We start from the raw sequence: 23,563 nt of genomic DNA, 5'->3' as shown, positions 1-23,563 counted from the left end.
TTCCTTTTTGACCTTAAACTCTCTGTCCTCCAGATACTGTGGTGAACTATAAAGATCTGATGGCTGTGATTCAGCTGACCCATAAATCTGGGCCCAGTGTTCGTCTGACCGTATGCAAGAGGGTTAGAGCACTTTCTCCAGTTCTCACATGTACATATCACAGTTATTAATGTTATTGGGGGAATTTTTTTTTTATTGGAGCACAAAGCTTCTTTTTCAAAATGGTTTCTTTTCCATCTAAAAGAACAAAATACACTATAGAAGTACCAAAAATAATCCATATGTGACCCTGGATCACAAAACCAGTCACGAGTCGCACGGGTATATTTGTGGCAATAGCCAGCAATACATTGTATGGGTCAAAATGATCAATTTTACTTTTATGCCAAAAATTATTAGGATATTAAGTAAAGATCATGTTCCATAAAGATATTTTGTAAATTTCCTACCGTAAATATATAAAACATTTATTTTTGTGAGTGAATGCAGCACAATCGCGAACTTAAATGGACAACTTTAAAACAGATTTTCTCAATGTTTCGATTTTTTTGCACCCTCAGATTCCAGATTTTCAATAGTTGTATCTCGACCAAATATTGTCCTATCCTAACAAACCATACATCAATGGAAAGATTATTTATTCAGCTTTCAGATGATGTATAAATCTAAATTTTCAAAAAATGGACCCAAGTGCCTGGTTTTGTGGTCCAGGGTCACATATGATACTTGAGCTTTGTATTTAGGCTTTTAAAGCTGATGAATGATAATTGCTTTGTGTGAAGAAACAACCAAACGTTGTTGTTGTTGTTTTTTTTGTTTTTTTTTTTTTTCATACATGGGACATACACATTTTTGGGTGAACTTCCCTTTAACTAAAATAAAAACATGAATTTGCAAAAGAACGAAAACTTAACTGCAACTCAAATGTGCACTAAATTAAATAAAAAAAGGACAAAAATATTTATTTATATTATAATGATCTCAACCTGTACACTTTTTCTTTCTTTTCCCCCCAGCTGTATGCGCTGTTGCAGTCTCATCCGGATGCGGCGCTGCAGATCTCCAAGCAGACGTGTTGGCAGGGCACTCTGATGCGCTTGCTCGTCCGGAGCCCCGGGAGCGACGGAGGTTCTGGTTCGGGTCGAGGTGACGCGGCCAGCCTGGGGAGTTTGGAGCTGAGTCGCAGCAGCGGAGGAGTGCGTGTGGAGCCGCCGCTGGAGCGCAGGACTCTCGGCGGCAGCGTGAACGAAGAGCGAGACAGCGTCTCAGACAGCAGGTCCATAGACAGCCTGGACAACGGAGACCTGATGTCTCTCTCCGACACGCCAGGGGACGCGCCCACACCCAAAGCCTGGGGCGGGAAAGCAGGGGTCTTGAGTTTGGACCTTTCCCATGTGCATCTGTTCGATCACGGGGACAGTGGCAGTCAGACTCCTGGTAGCATGCCTAGCACACCGTCTCCCCTAGAGAATAATAAACCTTTCCTCGGAGCTTCCTCTCTGAATGATGACAACTTCCTGTTCAGTGACAATGTGTCCCTGGGAGAGTCTTTTAACAGCGAGGTGAGTCTAGAGATCTGATGTGTGTTTCTGAGTGCGTAAGTGGAGCATTTATCACTTCCTCGTACAAATAGTGTTGTCATTTTTCATCCTCTGTAAGTTCTCAACAAGAAGTAACTATTATAATGAAGGTATCAAGCGATTCTAAAACAGAATTTATAGATGAGTCTCATTGAAAAACATGGTACATTAATGCAAGAATGTGCAGAGTTGTTACAGGGTAATTAATTAATTTACTTGGCGGAATGGTTGTGTATTCCAGTGATTAATAGTAATACATTTACCTTTTTAGGTAACACTTTATTTTACAGTGTCCTTGTTACATATGTTATATGTACTTACTATAGTAATAACAGTAAATTATCCATAATTACATGCAACTAACCCTCAACCAAATCCTAATCCTATCCTAACCCTACAGTAAGTACATGTAGTTGCTTAATATTACTCAGTACTTAAATATATAATTACACTATAACAATGACACCTTAAAATAAAGTGTAACCCATTTTTATTAAACTTTTTTTTCTTTTATCACAGTGCTATTTCTGCCATTTTATACAAACTTTTTCTTACCTATAATGCATTACATTTACACTAACATAATTTATACTCCGTTCATAATTAATATTTTTATTGAGCAAGGACTCAGTTGATCAGAAGTGACAGTAAAGACATTTATAATGTTACAAAATATTATAAAATAAATGCATTTTTTTAAACTTTCCATTCATCATAGAATCCTGAAAAAAAAAGCATCATGGTTTCCACAAAAATATTACATTACATTTACATTACTGTTTTTACTGTTTTTGATCAAACTTTTGACTTTATTTAAATATAATTGTATTACATATAATTTAAATGTAGTTGTAATAAAGTGAAGGACTTTGTAGGTTAACACACCAAAAATGTCTAGTTAAATGAAATGAAAAAATACCTTTATTAGCCAGAGCCATTGTTTTTTTTCATTTGAAATGAGACTGACTGATTGATTGATTTTCCGCCCAGCGTACGGAGGAGGAGTTGTCTCGTCTGCTGTTGGAGATCGTGTTGTGTGTGATGTGGAGAGGTGTGGAGGGGTCAGATGACACTGCCTGGCTGGAGAGGGGTCAGGTGTTCTCTGCCCTCACCAAACTGGGCACTGCCAATGAGCTGCTGCTGCCCGTCGACCACATCAAGCTCAGGTGAGAATACAGATCGAGATCGTTTCCTTGCAACTGCAGATAAATACTAATGATGCACAATTTCTTTTTTTTACTGAAACCAAACTTTAAGTTTTTATTAAAAGTTTTCATTTATTATCAACAAAAACAGAAATACTTTATTTAATAATCAATTCATTAATTAATTAAATGTAACAATTTTTTATATAAACATTTAAATTGCACATAAGGCAGTTTTAATATCAACTTTTTAATGATAATAATAAATATAATTGTCTATTCCCCAATTAGTTGTTGAAAAAGAAACATTTAAATGGTGGCTGTAATTGTTTTCATGACAGATTTATTCAAACACGCATTAAATAATGAAGTAAAAATAGAATTAATATGTAATATTGTGCATATATTGTGCTAAATGCTCTTCTCTAGAGTTTTTTTTCTAGCTGGCTAACGAGTTTATGGACATTGAATGGCTTTTCTGAATTAAATGTAACATTACCTAACATATTGTTTACAAGCTGTTTTATTGACGGCTTTCTGCAGTTAAAACTATTTGAGCAATTACATGTGACATTATATTATATTCGGTAGGTTGTTCTGTTTCTTTCAACAACTTCTGATGTTTATTTTGTGCTATAATGATGATTATATAAAGATGATCTGTTCATGTGCCGCTTGCACTGAGGCGCTATAGCGATCTGTCACAAAACCACATTTATTGTTTGAATTTCATTTTAAAATTGATAATTTGAAAGCTATGACTTTGTTTCAGATCAAAAGTATTAAAGTACAAAGCTTTTTACGATTATTAAAGCACATATATTTAGTGAAGTTTTGCTCATGCATCAACTGAAAACAGCAGAGAATAAAAGCATAGATCTCAGTTCATCAAAATGAAGATCGATTAAAAACGAGAAATCGATATTGTCATCCTAGCCCTAGCGTCCACACAGCTGACGTGTTTACCTGTAGTATCGTATCCACATTGTGTGCACGGAATATACACAGAAACAGTCAAAACGCACTATAGGAGAAGCGCTAATTAAACGTCACCATTTTAGTCAATGATTTCGGCCCTCCAAAAGCATTTCAGCCAAAACCAAAATTTCCATTAAATCAAATGTTTTGCTTCTCATTTTAGCACTCAGAATCAATCTATAACTAGAACTAGTGTTAAGACCCGTTCACACAGAGAATAACTATATTAGCGTCCACACCAGCAGATATTGTTCTGTTTATTGTAAGCGTGTGCTGCAGTTTTGTCATCTGCCGCTTTGAATGCTCGAGCTCTTAAAGCAGGATTGATTCTGATTGGCTGTCAATGTTTTTTATCATTCATCAGCTGGAAAATAATTGTTCCGAAAGTGACTCCAATTATATAGTTTCTCTGTGCTGTTATCGCTATAGTTGTAGTGTGGACTCTCTCTGCTATTCTTTTATATTCAGAACAATTTCTAGAACTATATCTTCATCGTTTTAGTTATCGTCCGTGGTCTGACTGGGCTTTTAATGGTTTTGCTAACCTCTTTCTGTCCAGTCTGATGGAGAGGATGTTGGAATGGGCCGTAACGGATAACCGCGAGGCGACGACGGCCACGCTGCCACAGCACACAGAGAATGCAGTGCGTTTGCTTCACGTGGTGCAGGACTTCCTACAGGCCGAGGGTCTGGTGAATCCCGCCCTGTGGACTGAGAAGGTTCTGGATGAGACGGTGACTCTGATGGACGGGCTGATGGTGTGGTACGCCTCAGGGACGCAGTGGCTCCAGCTGTCTCAGGTGGGACTACGGCTGCTGCTCGGGTTCATGGCTCAGGAAGATCCGCAGGTGAGACCTCATAAGCTGAAAAGAACATGTTGTACACACTCTTCAGTGACACTTGATTTTGATGGTCCACTTTAGACATTCTAATAACCATAAGTAACTTTGCAACTACATGTCAACTAACTCTCATTTATTTGCAACTACGTGTCAACTAACTCTCATTAGAGTATAAGTAGACTCTTATGGTAAGGTTAGGGTGAGTAGAACAAGTTGACATGTACTTATAGTCAGTAGAATGTAAAAAAGTATTAGCAGATATTAAGCAGACAGTCTACTAATACTCTAATGAGAGTTAGTTGACATGTTGCAAAGTCACTTATAGTTAGTAGAATGTCTAAAGTGGACCAAATCTTCTACATGCCTTCTGATTGGTAGTTCATAGTTTTTTTTAGCAAGTAAAATGTCTTATAGATGAATTTTAAAAACTTTCATGGTCATGGTACATGATTTTTTTTTTTGTTAAAGTCAACATTAGAGTAACTACTGGTATATTGTTAGTATTTCAAGATGAACATATTCTGGATGGAAGCAATTTAGGTTTACTTGATTATCCATAAGTATTTTATCATGTTTAAATGTGAGTATCCAATATGATCCATCAGGCTTTTGAGGTCAGGAATATTTATTTGTACATCTCTTAATCATCGTTGTATTGCATTGCATTATATGTTTTTCTCCCACAATAAAAACTACAGAGCTTTGATCATAAAACTAAGCATGCAAACTTCATCTTACTAAGACATATTATTGGGAGATATAAAGTGACACCTGGTATTTATATGCATTTTATGTAAATAGTCTGCTCCAAACTTTTATCTTAATGACCCCACATTTTTGATCAGTAGTAATTATTGGTATTAATACTCCTAAACATGCTCCAATACCAATATCTGATACTAAAAATCTTTCATTTATTCACGCTGTTTGTTCTTCATTTCCGGCAGGTGTGCGCCATGGCTACGGCCAAACTGAATGGCATCTTACAAACCAAGACGGTGGACTCTCAGGACGAGGCCTGTTATCTTCTGGGCCGCGTGGAGGGAATCCTCAGGCGCTCCGTGAGCGAGGAACGGACGGAGGAGACCTACTCGTTTTTAGTGCCTCTTCTCCGTACCCTCCTGTCTAAAGTCCACAAACTCCTGTACATGGAGCTGCACCTCCCTTCCCTCCCCGACACCAACGGAAGTCCGTCGTTCTTTGAGGATTTCCAGCTGTACTGCAGCTCGCCGGAGTGGAGGGTCTATTTGGATAAATATGTAAGAGCTGTAAATGCAGTTAATTGTGATTTCATGCCGGTCGAACTCGCATGCTTATTTTCTGTTTCAAATAGCATGCTCTTCATCGCCCCCTGTAGTTTGTAAAGCTAAATTTTGTTTATCCATCTCGTCAGATTATCCCCTACATGAAGCAGTATGAGATCGAGACATTCAGTCAGGGTCATGAGAACATGGCCCTTTTTTGGAAGGACTGTTATGAGGCGTTCATGCTCAATCTGCACCGCAGGGACAGAGAGAGAGGAGAGAGCAAGATACGCTTTCAGGTACCACAACATCTACACACACATACAAAAGTGTTTTCATACATTTACATTCTTACTGAATTTCTATTTCAAAGAAATGCTGTTCTTTTGAACTTCCAATTTGGCAAAGTAGAATGTATCAATTTCCACAAAAATATGAAGCTGCACAGCTGTTTTTAACATTGATAATAATCAGAAATGTTTCTTGAGCAGTTTATTGGTATATTAGAATGATTTCTGAAGGATCATGTGACACTGAAGACTGGAGTAATGATGCTGAAAATTCAGCTTTGCATCACAGGAATAAATTACATTTTAAAATGTATTCAAATAGAAAGCGGTTATTTTAAATTGCAATAATATTTCACACTATTACTGTTTTTACTGTATTTTTGATCATATAAATGCAGCCTTGGTGAGCAGAATGGAGGCAGCGAACATTATTTCCCTTCAAATTTAATGCAGAATTTAATGGCTATCAGACATTCACAAACATTTTTATTATCCTCAAAAATCTTCAGGAGCAGTTTGTGGAACCGTTCAGTCGTCGAGGGCGTCAGGAGAACCTGAGGTACAACAGCATGCTGAAACAAATCCACACGCAAAACAGCGCCACCCTCAGGCAGTGGAGGGCAGCGCGCAGAGGACTCTTCTGTGAAAGAGGACCCTGGGTGGACAAGTGAGTGTGTAGATGTCACAGAGATCAGGAGTGGATTCTGTTTGTGCATGTGTATATGTTTAAAGACTATTAAAATGTGGTTTTCCCAGGGTGTAACAGACTAAAAGCTATTGGCTGTTTAAAAAAAAAAAAAAAAGTGGTTTGTAAAGCAGCTGTTTGTGTTTGGCAGGCAGCAGAAGGACACACACTGGAAGCTCTCTAGCGCTGAGAACTACTCCCGTATGCGACTCAAACTGGTGCGAAATTACAACTTTGACCCCCACAGGGAAGCCAGTGCCTTGAGAGACAACTTGGGTAAGACATACACACATATAAAGATGGTAACCTGGAACTTTTTATGAATCTTGTGACTGCATTTGGGGAAATAACTGGTTTTGTGTGTGTTACCTCAGGTGTGCAGCACCAGCAGGTAAACGCTGAGTCACTGTTGTTAGAGGCGGTGAAGCAGGTGAAGGTCAGTGATCTGGAGGATGACATCCTGGAACTCCTGGAGGAGGATCCTGCATCGGCCAATCAGTGAGTCTCGGTTTAGATGGACAGGAGCAAAAGCCAATCACTTTTACACAATAATTGGAGTGAAAAAAAAAAAGTGCAATCTCATGGAAACACCTTGAAAATTGTTCTTTAATGTGTAAATGTGTTGATTTAAGATTAAAATAATTGGTACAATTAATTTGGCTCTTTGCATATAAATGCCTTTGTTGCTGTTTAAACAGCTTAGTCTGTTTATATTTTGACATTAATTAATGTCATTAATTTGTCATTAAATTAATTTGACATTAATTAATTTTGACTTGCATTAATCAGTTTACTGATTTGTATGTTCACTACTGTTCAAAGATTTTTGGAAGATCCCCAAGGCTGCATTAATTAAAAAAAACACAAAAAAACCCAACCCATTAACACCCGGTTTTGCAGACAAGGCTTAAAGGGATAGTTTATCCAAAAGTGAAAATTCTGTCATAATTTACAAACCCTCAAGTTGTTCCAGACCTGTATGAATTTCTTTCCTCTGCTGAACCCTAAAGAAGAAATTTTGAAGAATATGGGTAACCAAACAGTTGATGGACCCCATTGACTTCCATAGAATGGAAAAAAGTACTCTGGATGTCAATGGTGTCCCACAACACAACTGATTGGTTTCCGACATTCTTCAAAATATCTTCTTTTGTGTTCAGCAGAAGAAAGAAACTCATACAGGTTTGGAACAACTTCAGGGTGAGTAAATGATGACAGAATTGTTGAGTGATATCCCTTTACACCTAAGATATCTTAAAATATGTCAGTGTCATTGCTTTGTCTCAAGATGCACACCAGTAATGTTTATTTTTTATTTTTATCTAAGGCACGTTTATAAAAACTCCTTAAATGTCCTAATTAAACTAAGGTCTAATCCTGGCTTAATCTAAGCCTTGTCTGTGAAACCGGGTCTATTAATGTGAAATATTATTCCAATTTAAAATAACTTTTTTCTGTTTGAATATAATGTAAAATGTAATTTATTCCTGTGATCAAAGCTGAATTTTCAGCATCATTAACCCTTCAGAAATCATTCTAATATGCTTATTTGCTGCTCAAGAAACAATTATTATTATTATTATTCATGTTGAAAACAGTTGAACTGCTTCATATTTTTTGTTGAAACCATGATTTTTTTTTTAGGATTCTTTGATAAATTAAAAGGTCAAAAGAACAAAAATTATTTGAAATGTCTTTATTGTCAATTTATTATGTCTTTGTGGAATAAAACGATTCATTTCACGCTCGCTGTCATTCTCTAAGGGCTGATTCAGAAGAGGCGGGTCAGAAGGAGAAGTTGGTGATCTCAGAGGACTGTGAGCTGGTCACTGTGGTCGACGTCTATCCGGGTCGGCTTGAGCTCACCACACAACACATCTACTTTTACGACAGCAGCGCAGAGAAAGAGGAAGGTGAGGAGGATCGGGGAAAGTGCAGTGTGAAGGTCAAAGGTCGTGTATGTGAGGAAAGAGATGGTGTTGATGTTCATTGTGATTTTCAGGTGTAGGTCAAGACTTTAAATGGCCTCTGTCTCAGATCAGAGAGATCCACCTGCGCAGATACAACCTCCGACGCTCGGCGTTAGAGATCTTTCTCATCGACCAGACCAACTACTTCCTGAACTTCAAGAAGGAGGTCAGAAAAATTTCAAGTCATCATGAAACGGAAGTTGCGATAATCATTTCTTCTCCGTTGTGATGTATATCCAAGGGACTTGATTTTGTCCATTGGAAGTGGATTGGATGGTTGTGGTTTGCTATAGGTGGATCTCGTGTGATTGACAGGTTGTTTCTGTGTTTGATTGACAGGTGCGTAATAAAGTGTACAGCCGGATGCTGCTGCTGCGCTCGCTCTCTCTTCAGGCCACTCACTCACCGCAGGAGCTGCTCAAAGCTTCTGGACTCACACAGGTCACTGCAGACGTATGAGGCACTCTCAGTTTAGGGATCTGATGTTGTATATGTAGACTGAACGTTTAGAGCTGAGTAAGTACTGACTTTCACTTCTCTCGGTCATCAGAAATGGGTGAACAGGGAGATCTCAAACTTTGACTACCTGATGCAGTTGAACACTATAGCAGGAAGGACGTATAATGATCTGGCTCAGTATCCTGTGGTGAGTGACATTTACACACACGCTCATCATTCTGTTTCAACTGCAGTATGGTCACGTGATTCCTGGATCAACATATTTTCTTGATCCTGGAACAACATTCCTGTCTGAAAATGTAGTCCTAACCTTATCCCTATCTCTACTACTAAACCTAACCCTACCCATAACTCATCCCTAAAATCAGAGGGAAATGATATGTGAATAACACTGATGTAGAAGCACCTAACTCTGGTTGTAAGCCTAAATTTGACATAAACTGCAAACATGTCCCTCAAATCTGATCTGGTTGATTGGAATGTTGTTCTAGGATCAACAACGATGCTGTACTTGGTGAAATCACTGTATGTTCACACATCAGCGTTCATTCATTACCTAAATGATCTTACGTGTTTTTAGTTTCCCTGGATCCTGTCGGATTATACGTCAGAAGAGCTGGATCTGTCAGACCCACGTGTGTTCAGAGATCTCTCCAAACCTGTGGCAGTGCTGAACGAGAGGAATGCCAAAGCCGTCAGAGAGAAGTGTGTTTCTGTCTTACTCTTATGTCTCTGTCTTGTTCTCTCAGTTCTAACAGATCATATTTACTAAGATCTCAGTGTTTACTGCAGGTTTCACTGTTTAATAGTGTTATTTATATACTTAGACATGTATATATTTTAGACATGTACAGCACTTTGGCCAACTTGTGTTGTTTTTAAATGTGCTTAACAAATACATTTTGATTGATTGACATACTATTATAGTATTTATAAATATATTTTTAATCATTTTTAATTTTAGTTTTAGTAATTTTATTATGTGCTTTTGTTTTTCTATTTAGCTTTATTTTTCATTTTTATTTTAACATTTTTCTAAATATTATTTAAGTGCTGTCAAATCAATTAATCGCATCTAACATAAACAGTTTTGTTTATATATAATGTGTATTAGGTTCCATTTCAGTTGTAGGGAGCTCGTTTAGGAGGAAGTTTCCTATTTAGACAGTGAAGCCGCTCACTAGGTTTTGGAAAAGAGCAAATGTTTTGAAAGTCGTTTTTGCGGCAGCAATAAATGCAGTTGATAAATGTGCTTGTAAATGATCTGCAGATATGAGAGTTTTGAAGACCCCACGGGCACCATAGACCGTTTCCACTACGGCACGCACTACTCGAACGCTGCGGGAGTCATGCATTACCTCATCAGAGTCGAGCCCTTCACATCCCTGCACATCCAGCTGCAGAGCGGAAGGTCAGGCGTCTCTGCTTTTACTGCTGTTTGCCTTTTTATTCCTTGTCAGCGTTTTTCTGTCTGTTATCTTGTGTCTTTTGTCAACCAAGTCACAATGTTTTTCTGTATGCTTTGAAAAGAAAAGGTCACTGAAGTGAAATTCATTTAAAGGCCTCATATTCTAAGATCTTCCCTGAAGTCAATATACTGTTAATCAAGTTTTCTTGTACTAAAATCAGGATTGTTTTAGTTTTTCATGGACATTTTCCAGTCTCTCTCTCTCTCTCTCTCTCTCTCTGATCCTTAGAATTAAACAGCCTGTATTTGCTACTGTACCTTTAAGATTGGCATCTGTAATGATTGGCCATTGATTGATTGATTGATATTTAAACATGGGCAGTCATATGTAAATGTGTCTATGGCTTTCAAACCATATCTTCGCAAAATCCTCTTTTCTATTAAATGAATAAAGTTGGTCTTATTGTCTGTGGCAGGTTTGACTGTGCTGACCGTCAGTTTCACTCCATTCCTGCGACCTGGCAGACCCTCATGGACAATCCCAACGATGTCAAAGAGCTCATCCCAGAATTCTTTTACTTCCCGGAGTTCTTGGAGAACCAGAACGGTGAGCAGAGTAAACATTTCTCAGAGAAACTTTAAGAACTTTGTTTCCATTGGTTTCCATGCAATTTGCCAAAAATTGTCAGTGTGAAAAACACTGAAGATTCATGTAAAAACAGAAGTCAATATGACCCAACACAAAAGTTGTAACAAAATTTGTGCAGCCTTTCCAAAGCACATAAAATGATACTTCACTTTTAAAAACTTAATTTCAACTTACTAAGTGTCATGTTTCCCTTCATCGTCTCGTTCTCTTTTTCACTGTAGGATTTGACCTGGGTCGCTTGCAGATCTCTAAAGAGAGGGTAAATGATGTCATCCTGCCTAAATGGGCCAAATCTCCCGAGGATTTCATCTACAAGCACCGCAAAGCCCTGGTGAGCCCGTTTCTGATGACCTCATCACAGCTCTTCTCCACTAACCTCAATAGAGAGCCTCCAGGGAGGGATGTGTAATTGAATACGCTCCTCTCTTATTATCCGTTTCTCTCTTCTTCTCAATTGCTCTGCTGCTTCTGTCCTATTAAAGTGACGGCTTTGTGAAAGGTTACAAAACTAGAACGACAAAAGCGTCTTTCCCAGTCACCTCTTGGCTGCAGATTCCTCTCATAATGGCTGATGGCCTCAGGTCTATCCTTAGAGAAATAATGGATATGTGGATGTTGTGTGTGTCTGCTCAGGAATCAGAGTATGTGTCGGCCCATCTGCATGAATGGATTGATCTGATCTTTGGATATAAACAGAGGGGCCCAGATGCAGTGGAGGCCCTTAATGTCTTCTATTACTGCACTTATGAAGGTATGAAGTCGTAATGCCGATAACATCCTTTGCTACCAATTCTTGTGTAACAGTGAGTGTGTTATATTCTTAAACGCATGTTCTTAAACCAATCATGCGGTAGGGTAGGAGAAGAAATATATCACAAACTCTGACTTTTTCTTGACCCTAGAAATATAAAAATGGGTCCTCATCTCGTGCAGCCAAAGGTCAAGTGGCACAGTTGTAGAAACTTCAAATATGAGAGGAGAATGAGTCCTGCTGACATTTTCAAATACATTATTTGATATGAGAGACATTTAAAAAAAAAAAAATCCAGAAATCACAATGTATGATTTTTTAACTATTTATTTGTATGATACAGCTGCAAATAAGTATTTGAACACCTGAGAAAATCAATGTTAATATTTGGTACAGTAGCCTTTGTTTGCAATTACAGAGGTCAAACGTTTCCTGTAGTTTTTCACCAGGTTTGCACACACTGCAGGAGGGATTTTGGCCCACTCCTCCACACAGATCTTCTCTAGATCAGTCAGGTTTCTGGGCTGTCGCTGAGAAACACGGAGTTTGAGCTCCCTCCAAAGATTCTCTATTGGGTTTAGGTCTGGAGACTGGCTAGGCCACGCCAGAACCTTGATATGCTTCTTACAGAGCCACTCCTTGGTTATCCTGGCTGTGTGCTTCGGGTCTTTGTCATGTTGGAAGACCCAGCCTCGACCCATCTTCAATGCTCTAACTGAGGGAAGGAGGTTGTTCCCCAAAATCTCGCAATACATGGCCCCGGTCATCCTCTCCTTAATACAGTGCAGTCGCCCTGTCCCATGTGCAGAAAAACACCCCCAAAGCATGATGCTACCACCCCCATGCTTCACAGTAGGGATGGTGTTCTTGGGATGGTACTCATCATTCTTCTTCCTCCAAACACATTTAGTGGAATTATGACCAAAAAGTTCTATTTTGGTCTCATCTGACCACATGACTTTCTCCCATGACTCCTCTGGATCATCCAAATGGTCATTGGCAAACTTAAGACGGGCCTTGACATGTGCTGGTTTAAGCAGGGGAACCTTCCGTGCCATGCATGATTTCAAACCATGACGTCTTAGTGTATTACCAACAGTAACCTTGGAAACGGTGGTCCCAGCTCTTTTCAGGTCATTGACCAACTCTTCCCGTGTAGTTCTGGGCTGATTTCTCACCTTTCTTAGGATCATTGAGACCCCACGAGGTGAGATCTTGCATGGAGCCCCAGTCCGAGGGAGATTGACAGTCATGTTTAGCTTCTTCCATTTTCTAATGATTGCTCCAACAGTGGACCTTTTTTCACCAAGCTGCTTGGCAATTTCCCCGTAGCCCTTTCCAGCCTTGTGGAGGTGTACAATTTTGTCTCTAGTGTCTTTGGACAGCTCTTTGGTCTTGGCCATGTTAGTAGTTGGATTCTTACTGATTGTATGGGGTGGACAGGTGTCTTTATGCAGCTAACGACCTCAAACAGGTGCATCTAATTTAGGATAATAAATGGAGTGGAGGTGGACATTTTAAAGGCAGACTAACAGGTTTTTGAGGGTCAGAATTCTAGCTGATAGACAGGTGTTCAAATACTTATTTGCAGCTGTATCATACAAATAAATAGTTAAAAAATCATACATTGTGATTTCTGGATTTTTTTTTTTTAGATTATGTCTCTCACAGTGGACATGCACCTACGATGACAATTTCAGACCCCTCCATGATTTCCAAGTGGGAGAACTTGCAAAATAGCAGGGTGTTCAAATACTTATTTTCCTCACTGTATTTCAATAAACTGAGTTTTGGTAGTTATCAGCATATTGGTGTGCCTGTAAACATGCTCATTAACTTTTATTGGATATGTTGTAATTTCATTTATGACAGACTTAATTTTATTACAGCTACAGTTTATTAAATGTTTAAACTACCATTTCTACAGCAATTTTTTAAAAATAGAAACCATAGTTGCATTGATCTAGACATGATAAAAAGGCACCATTTATGTACAAATACCACAATTACTGTGCTAGAATGATGTTGGTGAATGAATATTGTCCTTTAAACTAATTCTTAAAATTAATAAATACAATGATACTGTATAAATAATACTAAAATAACACTGTTAAACTGTGGTCTCGAATCAGACATCTAATTTCATACATAGCTGTGCTAGTTTCATGTCTTTTTTGTCCCTTCTCACATAAATAATTTCAACATATATCCATAATTTATGCACACTTATTAATTAATTAATTTGGTAAGTAGCCATATAATAACCAAAATAATGTATTGACAGCCTGTCATTTTCACAAAAATGAATCCTTTAGGGTGAAATAACATCAGTGTCCTTATCAACCTGTTGGTGTCTATTTTGCGATAATGACTACATATGATCACTTATGTTTATAGTGTAAATATGATTAATATAGTGCAGCATTTAAATTGAGCAAAACGAGACGGTCTCTGTCTGTTCTAGGGGCTGTTGATCTGGACGCCATCACAGATGAGAAGGAGAGGAAAGCTCTAGAAGGCATGATCAGTAACTTTGGACAGACACCGTGTCAGTTACTGAAGGTACGACACTCCGATGCTTGTGTTATTACAAGCTCAGATGAAGATCACTGAACATTTGCAGCATCTTTAAAGAAATAGTTCACACAAAACATATGTCATTTACCTTGTTTTAAACTTGATTTGTGAGTAAATGATGGCAGAATTTTAACTTGTCAGTGTTAAATGGGTTTTACAGTATGTGAACTTACAGTATACTTACCTAAGAAAGTGCTGGGCAATACAATGTAAGTACATGGGCTAAGGTTAGGTTTAGGAGTAGGTTCAGGGTTATTACCTAGTTATTACCCAGTTATTAATACTATAATAAGTACATATTATGTACATGGGGAACAGGACTGTAAAATAAAGTGCTACCGTTGTACAGATGACATAAACATGACAGATGCTCTGTGTTAATGTGCATTCAGGAGCCCCATCCCGTGCGTCTCTCTCTGGAGGAGCTGGAGAAGAGGAGAACTCGTCTGGACTCCTGTCCTCTCAACATCTTTGAGCACCTCACCGAACTCAAATCATTCTTCATTGAGGTGACTGAATTAGCAGTCCTTCATTTAGGTGATGTTCTGTTGAGTGACAGCTGTGGACTGATGGAGGTTCTTCTCTGTGTTTTAGGGTATCAGTGATAACGTGCCTCTGGTTAAAGCTGTTGTCCCTAAGAACCAATCACATTCATTTATCTCGCAGGGGAGTCCAGATACTCTGGTAAGTCTGGGCTTCATTAGCCTCGTCTTACAGACAGGTTTAAAGACGCGTAACATCTGAATTGACCCTTTTATTTATTTATTTTTGATTAAGTCCCTTGTCTTATTGTGCACATTTAATCATTGCATGTAGTAACGCATTTACATACGTTTACATGTAAAAATTATTTTGACTCAAATAATTTATATATCATTTAAATAAATAAAAGTAAATGTGTATAATTATTTGAGTTTATTTATTAGGTAAGCAGCCATTTATTAAGTGAGATAATGTATTGTGGGTCCTGATCACTCCAACATACATTTTTTTATTATCCTCTCTCATTGTGGACAATTTATCAAAGTACATTGTAATAAAAATAAAAATATTAAAATGTATAATAAAAATATTTGAGTCAAAGTAATTTTATATTCATATGAATATCATTATTTTATATAATTTTCTATGTACTGTTGGAGTCCTGATCTCCCTAACAGTGTTTATTTTACAATAAAGGCCATAATACATAATCCCGAAACTATAAATAAATGCATTGCAAATACCATTCCACATGGTCTTTAATGCCGTTACTCTAATCATAAATAACGTGTATTTGGGTCATCAAGGTAACTCTGAGCCACAACTGCTTGATGGGAACTCATGGCTGGCTGCCCTACGACAAGAACATATCCAACTATTTCACCTTCATCAAAGACCCCACCGTAGCCAGTCCAAAGTGAGTCTCTCTGACGGTTAACGTCTCACATCCTGTTCCTAACTTCCCTGCACTTCCTTTAAAATCGTTCTCTCTCTGTAGGACTCAGAGGTTTCTATCAGGGCCGTTCTCTCCCGGGGTTGAAGTCACCGCTCACCTGTTTGTTGTGTCTCATGACGGGAAGTTGCTCTTCAGTGGAGGCCACTGGGACAACAGCCTGAGAGTGACGTCACTTGTCAAGGGCAAAACAGTCGGGCAACATATCCGCCACATGGGTAATGGAAACTCACTGCTTCTCTTGACCTTCCTCTTCTTCCCCTCTCTCTTTCCGTCTGTCTGTTTTTATCATGAATAAAAGCATCCAGATTGTATGTTCTCACTTTAACCTTGAGTTGCAGGAAAGAGTTCTGCTAACTTGTGCATGTTTGTGTCTGTGTTTGTGTCTCGGCAGACATCATAACGTGCCTAGCCACAGATCACTTTGGGATTCACCTGATCTCTGGCTCCAGAGACACCACCTGCATGGTGTGGCAGGTGTTACAGCAGGTGCGGATCATTTGAGTCCTCTCCTCATATGAAGGGGGTTGTATTTCTACTGCTGTGCTGGGACTCTGTTTAACTGTTTAACGGTGTGTGTGTGTGTAGGGAGGTGCTCCGGTGGGTCTGTCCTCTAAGCCAGTGCAGGTATTATACGGACACACAGATGAGGTTGTGAGTGTGTCTATCAGCACAGAGTTGGACATGGCAGTCTCTGGATCAAGGGTGAGACTCGTCTCTCACACAGTCACTCAAAAACACTTGCTGCATCCCAATTCGCCTACTTGTACTATGCCCTAAAAGTATGTACTGTTTTTGTGAAGAAAAGTACATACTTTTGAGTGTGTAGCTGAATAGTAGGTAAGCTTAGGGACAAACTACTTCATCATAATTGTGTTTAACAGACCGCTCTGTTTCCTGTCACTGTTTTAATTGCCCTGTCAATCATCTTATCACAGTTAAAATCCTCCATATTCAATTTAATTTAATTTCCTACCGTATTGGAGAGAAACGCACGTTGATCTGCCAGTCGTGTGTCTTTCATGCAGCGACTCTCCTTGTGTTTGCATAATGATGCGTTTAAAAGTTAACGACCAAGCGCATCTTTGTAAAAGTTCACAATTGCTGCAAATGAAATATAATGTGGATAAAATTGTAGTTCTAATTGAATCTTCATCCAATGCTGTTAGAGTGTGCAATGATCTGCACTTCGGTTTCTAAACAGAAATAGTCCGAATAGACCATCTGGGTATCAGTACTCATTACAACATACAATGATCTGAGACACACTAATTCTAATTTTAAATACTATTTAGGATGGATACGTGAATTGGGACACAGCAACTGTTTACTTCTCACACCTATTCAGGATTCATAAACTTGACATCAACAGTGGCATTGTGTTAACCAATAATAATACAGCTCATTTACATATATAATTCCTTAAAGTATTTAAAGAAATTATCAGATTTTTTGGGCAGAAAATGGGATTTCAAGGAGGAAAAAAAGTAGAACCATAAAAATGAAGGCATTTGTGTGTCACAGGATGGAACGGTGATGATTCACTCTGTTCGGAGAGGTCAGTACATGCGCTCTCTGCGGCCGCCGTGTGAGAGCTCTCTGCCCATGTCCATCATGCACCTGGCTGTGTCCTGGGAGGGACATCTAGTGGTGCACACCTGCATAGAGGGCAAAGCCACACTGAAGGTATCAAACACGACTCAGTTCCTCTTCTCCCCGCACATGTTTTTGTGCTCATGTAAAGCGATCCTCTTTGTGTGTGGTGTTTGCAGGATAAGAACGCCCTGCACCTGTACTCTGTGAACGGGAAGCATCTGTGCAGCTCTCCTCTGAAGGAGCAGGTGACAGACATGTGTGTTTCAGGAGAACATGTTGTCATCGGCAGCGAGCAGGGCTTCCTGTCTGTCAGAGATCTGTACAGGTGAACTCAAACAAGCATCAGCTTTCTAAAACCAAGCAGTTTCAGCAGTTAAAGGATTACTTCACTTCAGAATTAAAATTTCTTGATAATTTACTCAGCCCAACGTCGTCCAAGATGTTCATGTCTGTCTTTCTTCAGTCGAAAAGAAATTAATTTTTTTGAGGAAAACATTCCAGGATTTTTCTCCATATAGTGACTTCAGTGGGGTCCAACTGTGAGTTTGGAAGGTCCAAATGTGAGTTTCAGTGCAGCTTCAAAGGCTCTACACGATCCCAGCCGAGGAATAAGGGTCTTATCTAGCCAAACCATAAACATTTATATACTTTTTAACCACAAATTCTCATCTTGCTCTAGCTCTGCGTTGCGACACACATTACGTAATCACGTTGAAAGGTCACGCGTGACGGAGGCGGAAGTACCAACCTAGTGTTTACAAAGCGAACGTGCAAAGACGAAGTCAAACGGCATTTACAAAATAATAAATAATAGGTAAAACAACGATGTCGGACGATTTTGAAGTTGGAGGAGAAAATGAGGTGAAGTTTTTCACCCTACCATACCTTTTTGAACCGGAACACGCGTGACCTTTCAACGTGATTACGTAATGCGTGTCGCATCGCAGAGCTAGTGCAAGACGAGCATTTGTGGTTAAAAAGTATATAAATGTTTATGGTTTGGCTAGATAAGACCCTTATTCCTCGGCTGGGATCGTGTAGAGTCTTTGAAGCTGCACTGAAACTGACATTTGGACCTTCAAACTGTTGGACCCCATTGAAGTCACTATATGGAGGAAAATCCTGGAATGTTTTCCTCAAAAACCTTAATTTCTTTTCAACTGAAGAAAGAAAGACATGAACATCTTGGATGACGTGGTGGTGAGTAAATCATCAGGAAATTTTAATTCTGAAGTGAACTAATCCTTTAAATTCCCTGAAGCCAGAAAGTAATGGCTCTTGAGTGTCATTAGGACTGTAACGATTATTTTGGTAATCGAGTAATTGTGTTTGTTATGTTTTATGATTGCTATCAGATCGTAAGTGTGCCTGTAACATGATCATAACACACCCTTTCTCCTGGTTATCACGGCAGTCTGACTCTGTGTGTGTCGCCGATGGCGATGCGGGTGCCAATCAAGAGCGTGTCTGTGACCAAGGAACAATCTCACATGCTGGTGGGACTCAATGATGGCAAGCTGATCGTGGTGGGCGTCGGGAAACCCGCGGAGGTAAAAAACTCCTTCAGGAACTACATCACCCAGAGGATGGAGGGTTCGCCTCTCATGAACACACTCCGGGTGCGATCGCCCGCACGCCTGCTGCATCTCAGAGACCAGAACACGTTCAGCCATGACGTCATCTGAGACAAATACACACTTAGCAGGTGTCAAGTTCAGATACATGAAGTGCACATGTTTACCTAGCTATCTAAATAGGGACTACAGACTAATTTAAACCCAAAACCATAACTCCAATCTGCATTTTTAACATTACGTTTTTTTTTAAGACATGCCCAACAATAGTACTGTCAGATTTAGCTGATAACATCTGAACACATTTTTCAGCAATTTCATACCCAAACTGTCAATCACATAAACATAACAAACAATACACACACACACAAACATAGAAATGTAAACGTGCATTGAAACTATTGCCAATGATTTTTAACTTGAGCATTTGTTGTATAATCAGTGGTAATTGTGTAAATGTTGTTTACTTAGTTTTCTATTAGCAGTTGTAGCCTAACCAGAGATGATACTACTAACAATGCCAACGGTAGTAGTAATAATAAATAACTCGTAGTGTCATGATAATTCTAGAATAATTTTAAAACTGTAAAATCATTAGAGGAGGGTTTTGATGATTGTTGTTTTGTTTTTTTTCTTTACGGACATTATTCGATGTGCTTGAATGCACAGGTATTCATGCCAAACACTGAAGCTATTTTTTAATATTTCAAACAATGCAAAGCGTTCTCAAGGATTTCCTCTTAAATATCAGTAGCTTGAATAGCAGCATTTGGGTTTCTGGATTAGAATTGATTTGTTTTGATTGGAGAATACAGCCAGAAACATTCTCTACATCAGTACATAATCACAGACGCTTCTATCTACGTAAGCTTGATTTCACACATCAGTGATTTCCGAAATTAAATTCGTAACTCAGAGCATGTACGTTTGCCGTTCTCAGCATTTCCACAAGGGGTGCTATAACGGACATTAATACAAACTGTCTTCTATGTTCACGTTTTTCATAGTGGAACAAGCTTGTAGAGAATCTTTCTTAGCAAGTTTAAGTTAATCACACTTGATTTCCTTGAATTATCACGCATCATTTGACGTTAACTCTATTTCCCCATTGATTTCTGAGGTTAGTCTCGGCCTCAGGCAAAGAAAATGGAAAACGCTGATTCAGTTTGCCATTTTTAATTATGTGCAACAGGACCATTCGCTTGAAATGCATTCGCAAAGCATTTCCGTCTGTGTTTGCGTACTTTCATAGAGTATATTTCAGGCCTTTGGGTTTGTGTACATACATGGTCAGTACATACAATTATCATTTCCTTATCTCATCTTTTTTTGAGTTGCCTCACTTGAAAAGTACCTTTTGATTTTGAACTAACCTCAAAGTGAATCCAGCACAGATGATCTCACATGCACTCATAAATCATCTTTTTTTCCCCACTGTTCACCTCCTCTTTCCTTTTATCCTTCACTGCCCCTTCCTCTCCTCTCTCCTTTCCTCTCCGTTCCTCAGATGCGTTCTGGCCAGATTACGAGGAAACTCTGGGGCTCCAGTAAGCGTCTCACTCAGATCTCGTCTGGAGAAACAGAGTATCACACCCAAGAGCAGCCCTGACCCCGCCCCCTAAATCACAGCCTTCCCGCCTGATTGGCCCACTGCCCTGTCAATCACCCAAATTCATTGTTTCAGTTCAGAGGATGGCTCTCCTCTCTCTGAATCAATAAGAAGGACTTTTTTAGCACCTGTATGCAAATCTGTGTGTTGTAGAGCCAGCCGTATGCATGTTCCCTCGTACATGTCGTATGTGTTGGCGTAAACGTGTAGTTGGACTGGTGCGGGCACCATCTGACTATGTGTGTCTGAATTCTGTGAAAACCCTAATGTTGACCCTCCTGACCCCGCCCTCCTGTCTTTTTCCACCACGCCCACATATGCCCCGCCCATTTTATGTTAATCACCATTACCACAGTCATCATCAGCATCATTACAACAATATCTGTCTATGTCCGGATATGCATTTTATGTGTTTTTTATTCATTTAGTTTCAGTGGCCTTTCATAGGTGATCTTTTGTATGTTCCTCGATCTGTTTTATCAGTGGACGCAGGCATTATTTATTTGCACAGTCTTGCTTTGGCACAGACCTCGACAGGTGGACGATCATTTACACCAGTATAATTCACAATACGTGTGACGTATTCTGTTCCAATAGACCAACACATCATACACTTCTTCATTTTATAACAAAACTGATGTGTGTGGAGTGCTAAGGTTGATTATTTTTTTTGTGTGTGTGTTTGCATAACTGTTGAATGCTCATTACTTGAATTACGATGTAGTTATTACAATGAAGAATACAAGATTTGATTTCAATGTTGTGGATGTATATGCAGTTCTACAGTTTGATTTGTTGCATCTGCAGTTCTTTTTTTGGGGGATAAAACACTACAAATACAAAGTGGGAAAAGTTCGAAGGGCTTTGTGAGACAGTAAGCAATACGGTTCGTCCCTCCGATGACACTTATTGAAGCATTCCACTGGTTAAACGATGCTCCGCAGTCTTCCTAGTATCCAAACCGAGCACTACATAGGGGAGCGGGGGTACTTGTGTGCCACGGGACAGCTAGAACCAATGCCGTGTAATTCGACAGTCAGGTGAGACGCTGTTTCCCCTCCTCTTTTCTATTTCTAAGCCATGCAGTCTTGGTTTACTATGCAGGTAAACTTCCAGGCCTTCTAGAGAATTCACAGTTACTGATTGACGTCTGAATTCTTGCTCCTCCATATGCAGTTTTTATTTCTTCACCGTAGGATGTGTGTGTTTGTTTCCCTTACAAAAATGTACCATAGTAACCATAGTTTCTGGCAAAATGGCGTAGTTAATTATAGTCACAATGGTAAAAGCATATGAAGTCTAAGAAGCCTTTTCCATTTGTTAATACCAAATTACAACATTCACATTGTGATAATAACTGAGGTATTTTGGTGGAGGCTATCTTTTCCGTAGTGTTTTTTTGAAAGGGCTTATTTTAGTTTGTTTTAATTCTCATTTTCTTACACTAATGTCTTTCTGAGTGACGCAGTTCATTCCTTTACTAAAGGACGGTTGTTTTGAAACGTATAAGTGATCAATAATATGAAGATATTAATGAAGATACTAATACCAAAACGCAGACGTCTTTATCAGGATGTTGGTTTTGTTTGGTGTGTGTTGTATGTTCTTCCATATTTGTGCTTTAGTTTGCAATGGTGCTGAAGTTTAGATTTGAAGTCTAAATCGGGATGTTGTTTGTTTTATTTCCTGTCACAAAGTGCTCCCTGATTCTGCTGGTTGCTCATATAGTTATACTGAGAGATCTAGATTGATGCTATGATTTCTTTGGATTTGTTCTTTTTTTAAATCCTGCTTTTCTTAGATTCTCACTGTTTTTTTTGTTTGTTTTTTTAACCGGAGATTCCCAAGATGGCTGTTTTTATTCACATATCTCTTTATATGTATATGTGTTTTTCTTCCTTTAAACGAATGGAGTGCCTTTTTATTCTCTTTCGTCATGGACATTCGACTCCATGATCAATGACTCAATAGCATGACCTTTCGTGACCCCTGTGGACAGCCAGACAAACTTCAGCAGCGACTCGTCCGTCATGTCAGACCTGTGACTTACTGAGCTGCTTTTATTTTAGCCGTCACTAATGGATGTGTGTATATCTGTGCTTATTTATGAATCCAGTATGAAATGTACAGCATGAATTTTATTTCTGTCTATGAATTGTATTTTTTTTTGTGGCACTTTCCAGGTACGGCAAATTTGTTTTAAATGTCTCCTTGATCTGTACAGAGAAAATGCTTTGTTATACGTGAAGATTTATCATTAAAGTCCTGTTGAAAACTCTCAAGTTGTTTTTGAACTGAATGATAGTGAACTGAACTGATGATTTGTGTAATTTTACATCATTAGAATGAGACATTGTGAATCTTTACACTATCATTTATTATTTTATTTATCACAGGGTCACAGTGGCAAATCTTTAGATTTTGTTTTCATTAATGAATCATATATGACATGACAAATATATTTTAGTGTGAAACAGGACTATGCATGATACAAAAATAATAATGCAGACAAGAGTGTCCTAAAAATAAAGAACATTAGAAGAATACAGGGTTACGTCACAAAATAAAATAATTGTATTAATTGTAATAATTATATATACACACACACGAGTTATATATACTTATTATATATACTTATATATATATATATTCAAAAAATTAAGTGCTTGTGATTAGATTGTTACATTTTAAAATGCTCTTATTTTTTTTTTATTGATTACATGTTATTCTCACGATGGCAGTAAATTATTCATAATTCTTTGATTGTCCCC

The 23,563-nt window shown here is 38.7% G+C and overlaps 1 protein-coding gene across 4 annotated transcripts in view; it reads left to right on the top strand.

Moving 5' to 3' along the window:
- nbeal1 (neurobeachin-like 1) overlaps positions 1–23,074 on the top strand; it is a 58,992-nt gene extending 35,918 nt beyond the window's left edge. For 2 of the 4 annotated variants that reach the window (XM_084128271.1, XM_084128269.1), the window contains exons 25-53: positions 34–122; positions 1,017–1,562; positions 2,571–2,746; positions 4,263–4,551; positions 5,493–5,804; positions 5,939–6,088; positions 6,589–6,746; positions 6,916–7,040; positions 7,139–7,262; positions 8,529–8,677; positions 8,767–8,900; positions 9,074–9,175; positions 9,285–9,380; positions 9,774–9,898; positions 10,464–10,604; positions 11,078–11,208; positions 11,472–11,581; positions 11,884–12,001; positions 14,466–14,563; positions 14,971–15,087; positions 15,173–15,262; positions 15,868–15,977; positions 16,059–16,231; positions 16,408–16,502; positions 16,602–16,718; positions 17,538–17,699; positions 17,786–17,934; positions 19,024–19,159; positions 20,691–23,074. In XM_084128271.1, coding sequence (XP_083984397.1) covers positions 34–122; positions 1,017–1,562; positions 2,571–2,746; positions 4,263–4,551; positions 5,493–5,804; positions 5,939–6,088; positions 6,589–6,746; positions 6,916–7,040; positions 7,139–7,262; positions 8,529–8,677; positions 8,767–8,900; positions 9,074–9,175; positions 9,285–9,380; positions 9,774–9,898; positions 10,464–10,604; positions 11,078–11,208; positions 11,472–11,581; positions 11,884–12,001; positions 14,466–14,563; positions 14,971–15,087; positions 15,173–15,262; positions 15,868–15,977; positions 16,059–16,231; positions 16,408–16,502; positions 16,602–16,718; positions 17,538–17,699; positions 17,786–17,934; positions 19,024–19,159; positions 20,691–20,792 — 4,424 coding nt within the window. In that variant the 3' untranslated portion in view covers positions 20,793–23,074. Of the gene's footprint in view, positions 1–33; positions 123–1,016; positions 1,563–2,570; positions 2,747–4,262; positions 4,552–5,492; positions 5,805–5,938; positions 6,089–6,588; positions 6,747–6,915; positions 7,041–7,138; positions 7,263–8,528; positions 8,678–8,766; positions 8,901–9,073; positions 9,188–9,284; positions 9,381–9,773; positions 9,899–10,463; positions 10,605–11,077; positions 11,209–11,471; positions 11,582–11,883; positions 12,002–14,465; positions 14,564–14,970; positions 15,088–15,172; positions 15,263–15,867; positions 15,978–16,058; positions 16,232–16,407; positions 16,503–16,601; positions 16,719–17,537; positions 17,700–17,785; positions 17,935–19,023; positions 19,160–20,690 lie in introns of all 4 variants that reach the window. The other 2 variants (XM_084128270.1, XM_084128268.1) reach the window with 1 other exon arrangement.
- The last annotated feature ends 489 nt before the right edge of the window (positions 23,075–23,563 follow it).

The sequence above is a fragment of the Abramis brama genome (assembly GCF_963993115.1).
Source record: "Abramis brama genome assembly, chromosome: 11".
NCBI classification, from domain to species: Eukaryota; Metazoa; Chordata; class Actinopteri; order Cypriniformes; family Leuciscidae; genus Abramis; species Abramis brama.
This window is presented reverse-complemented; position numbering and strand designations above follow the sequence as displayed.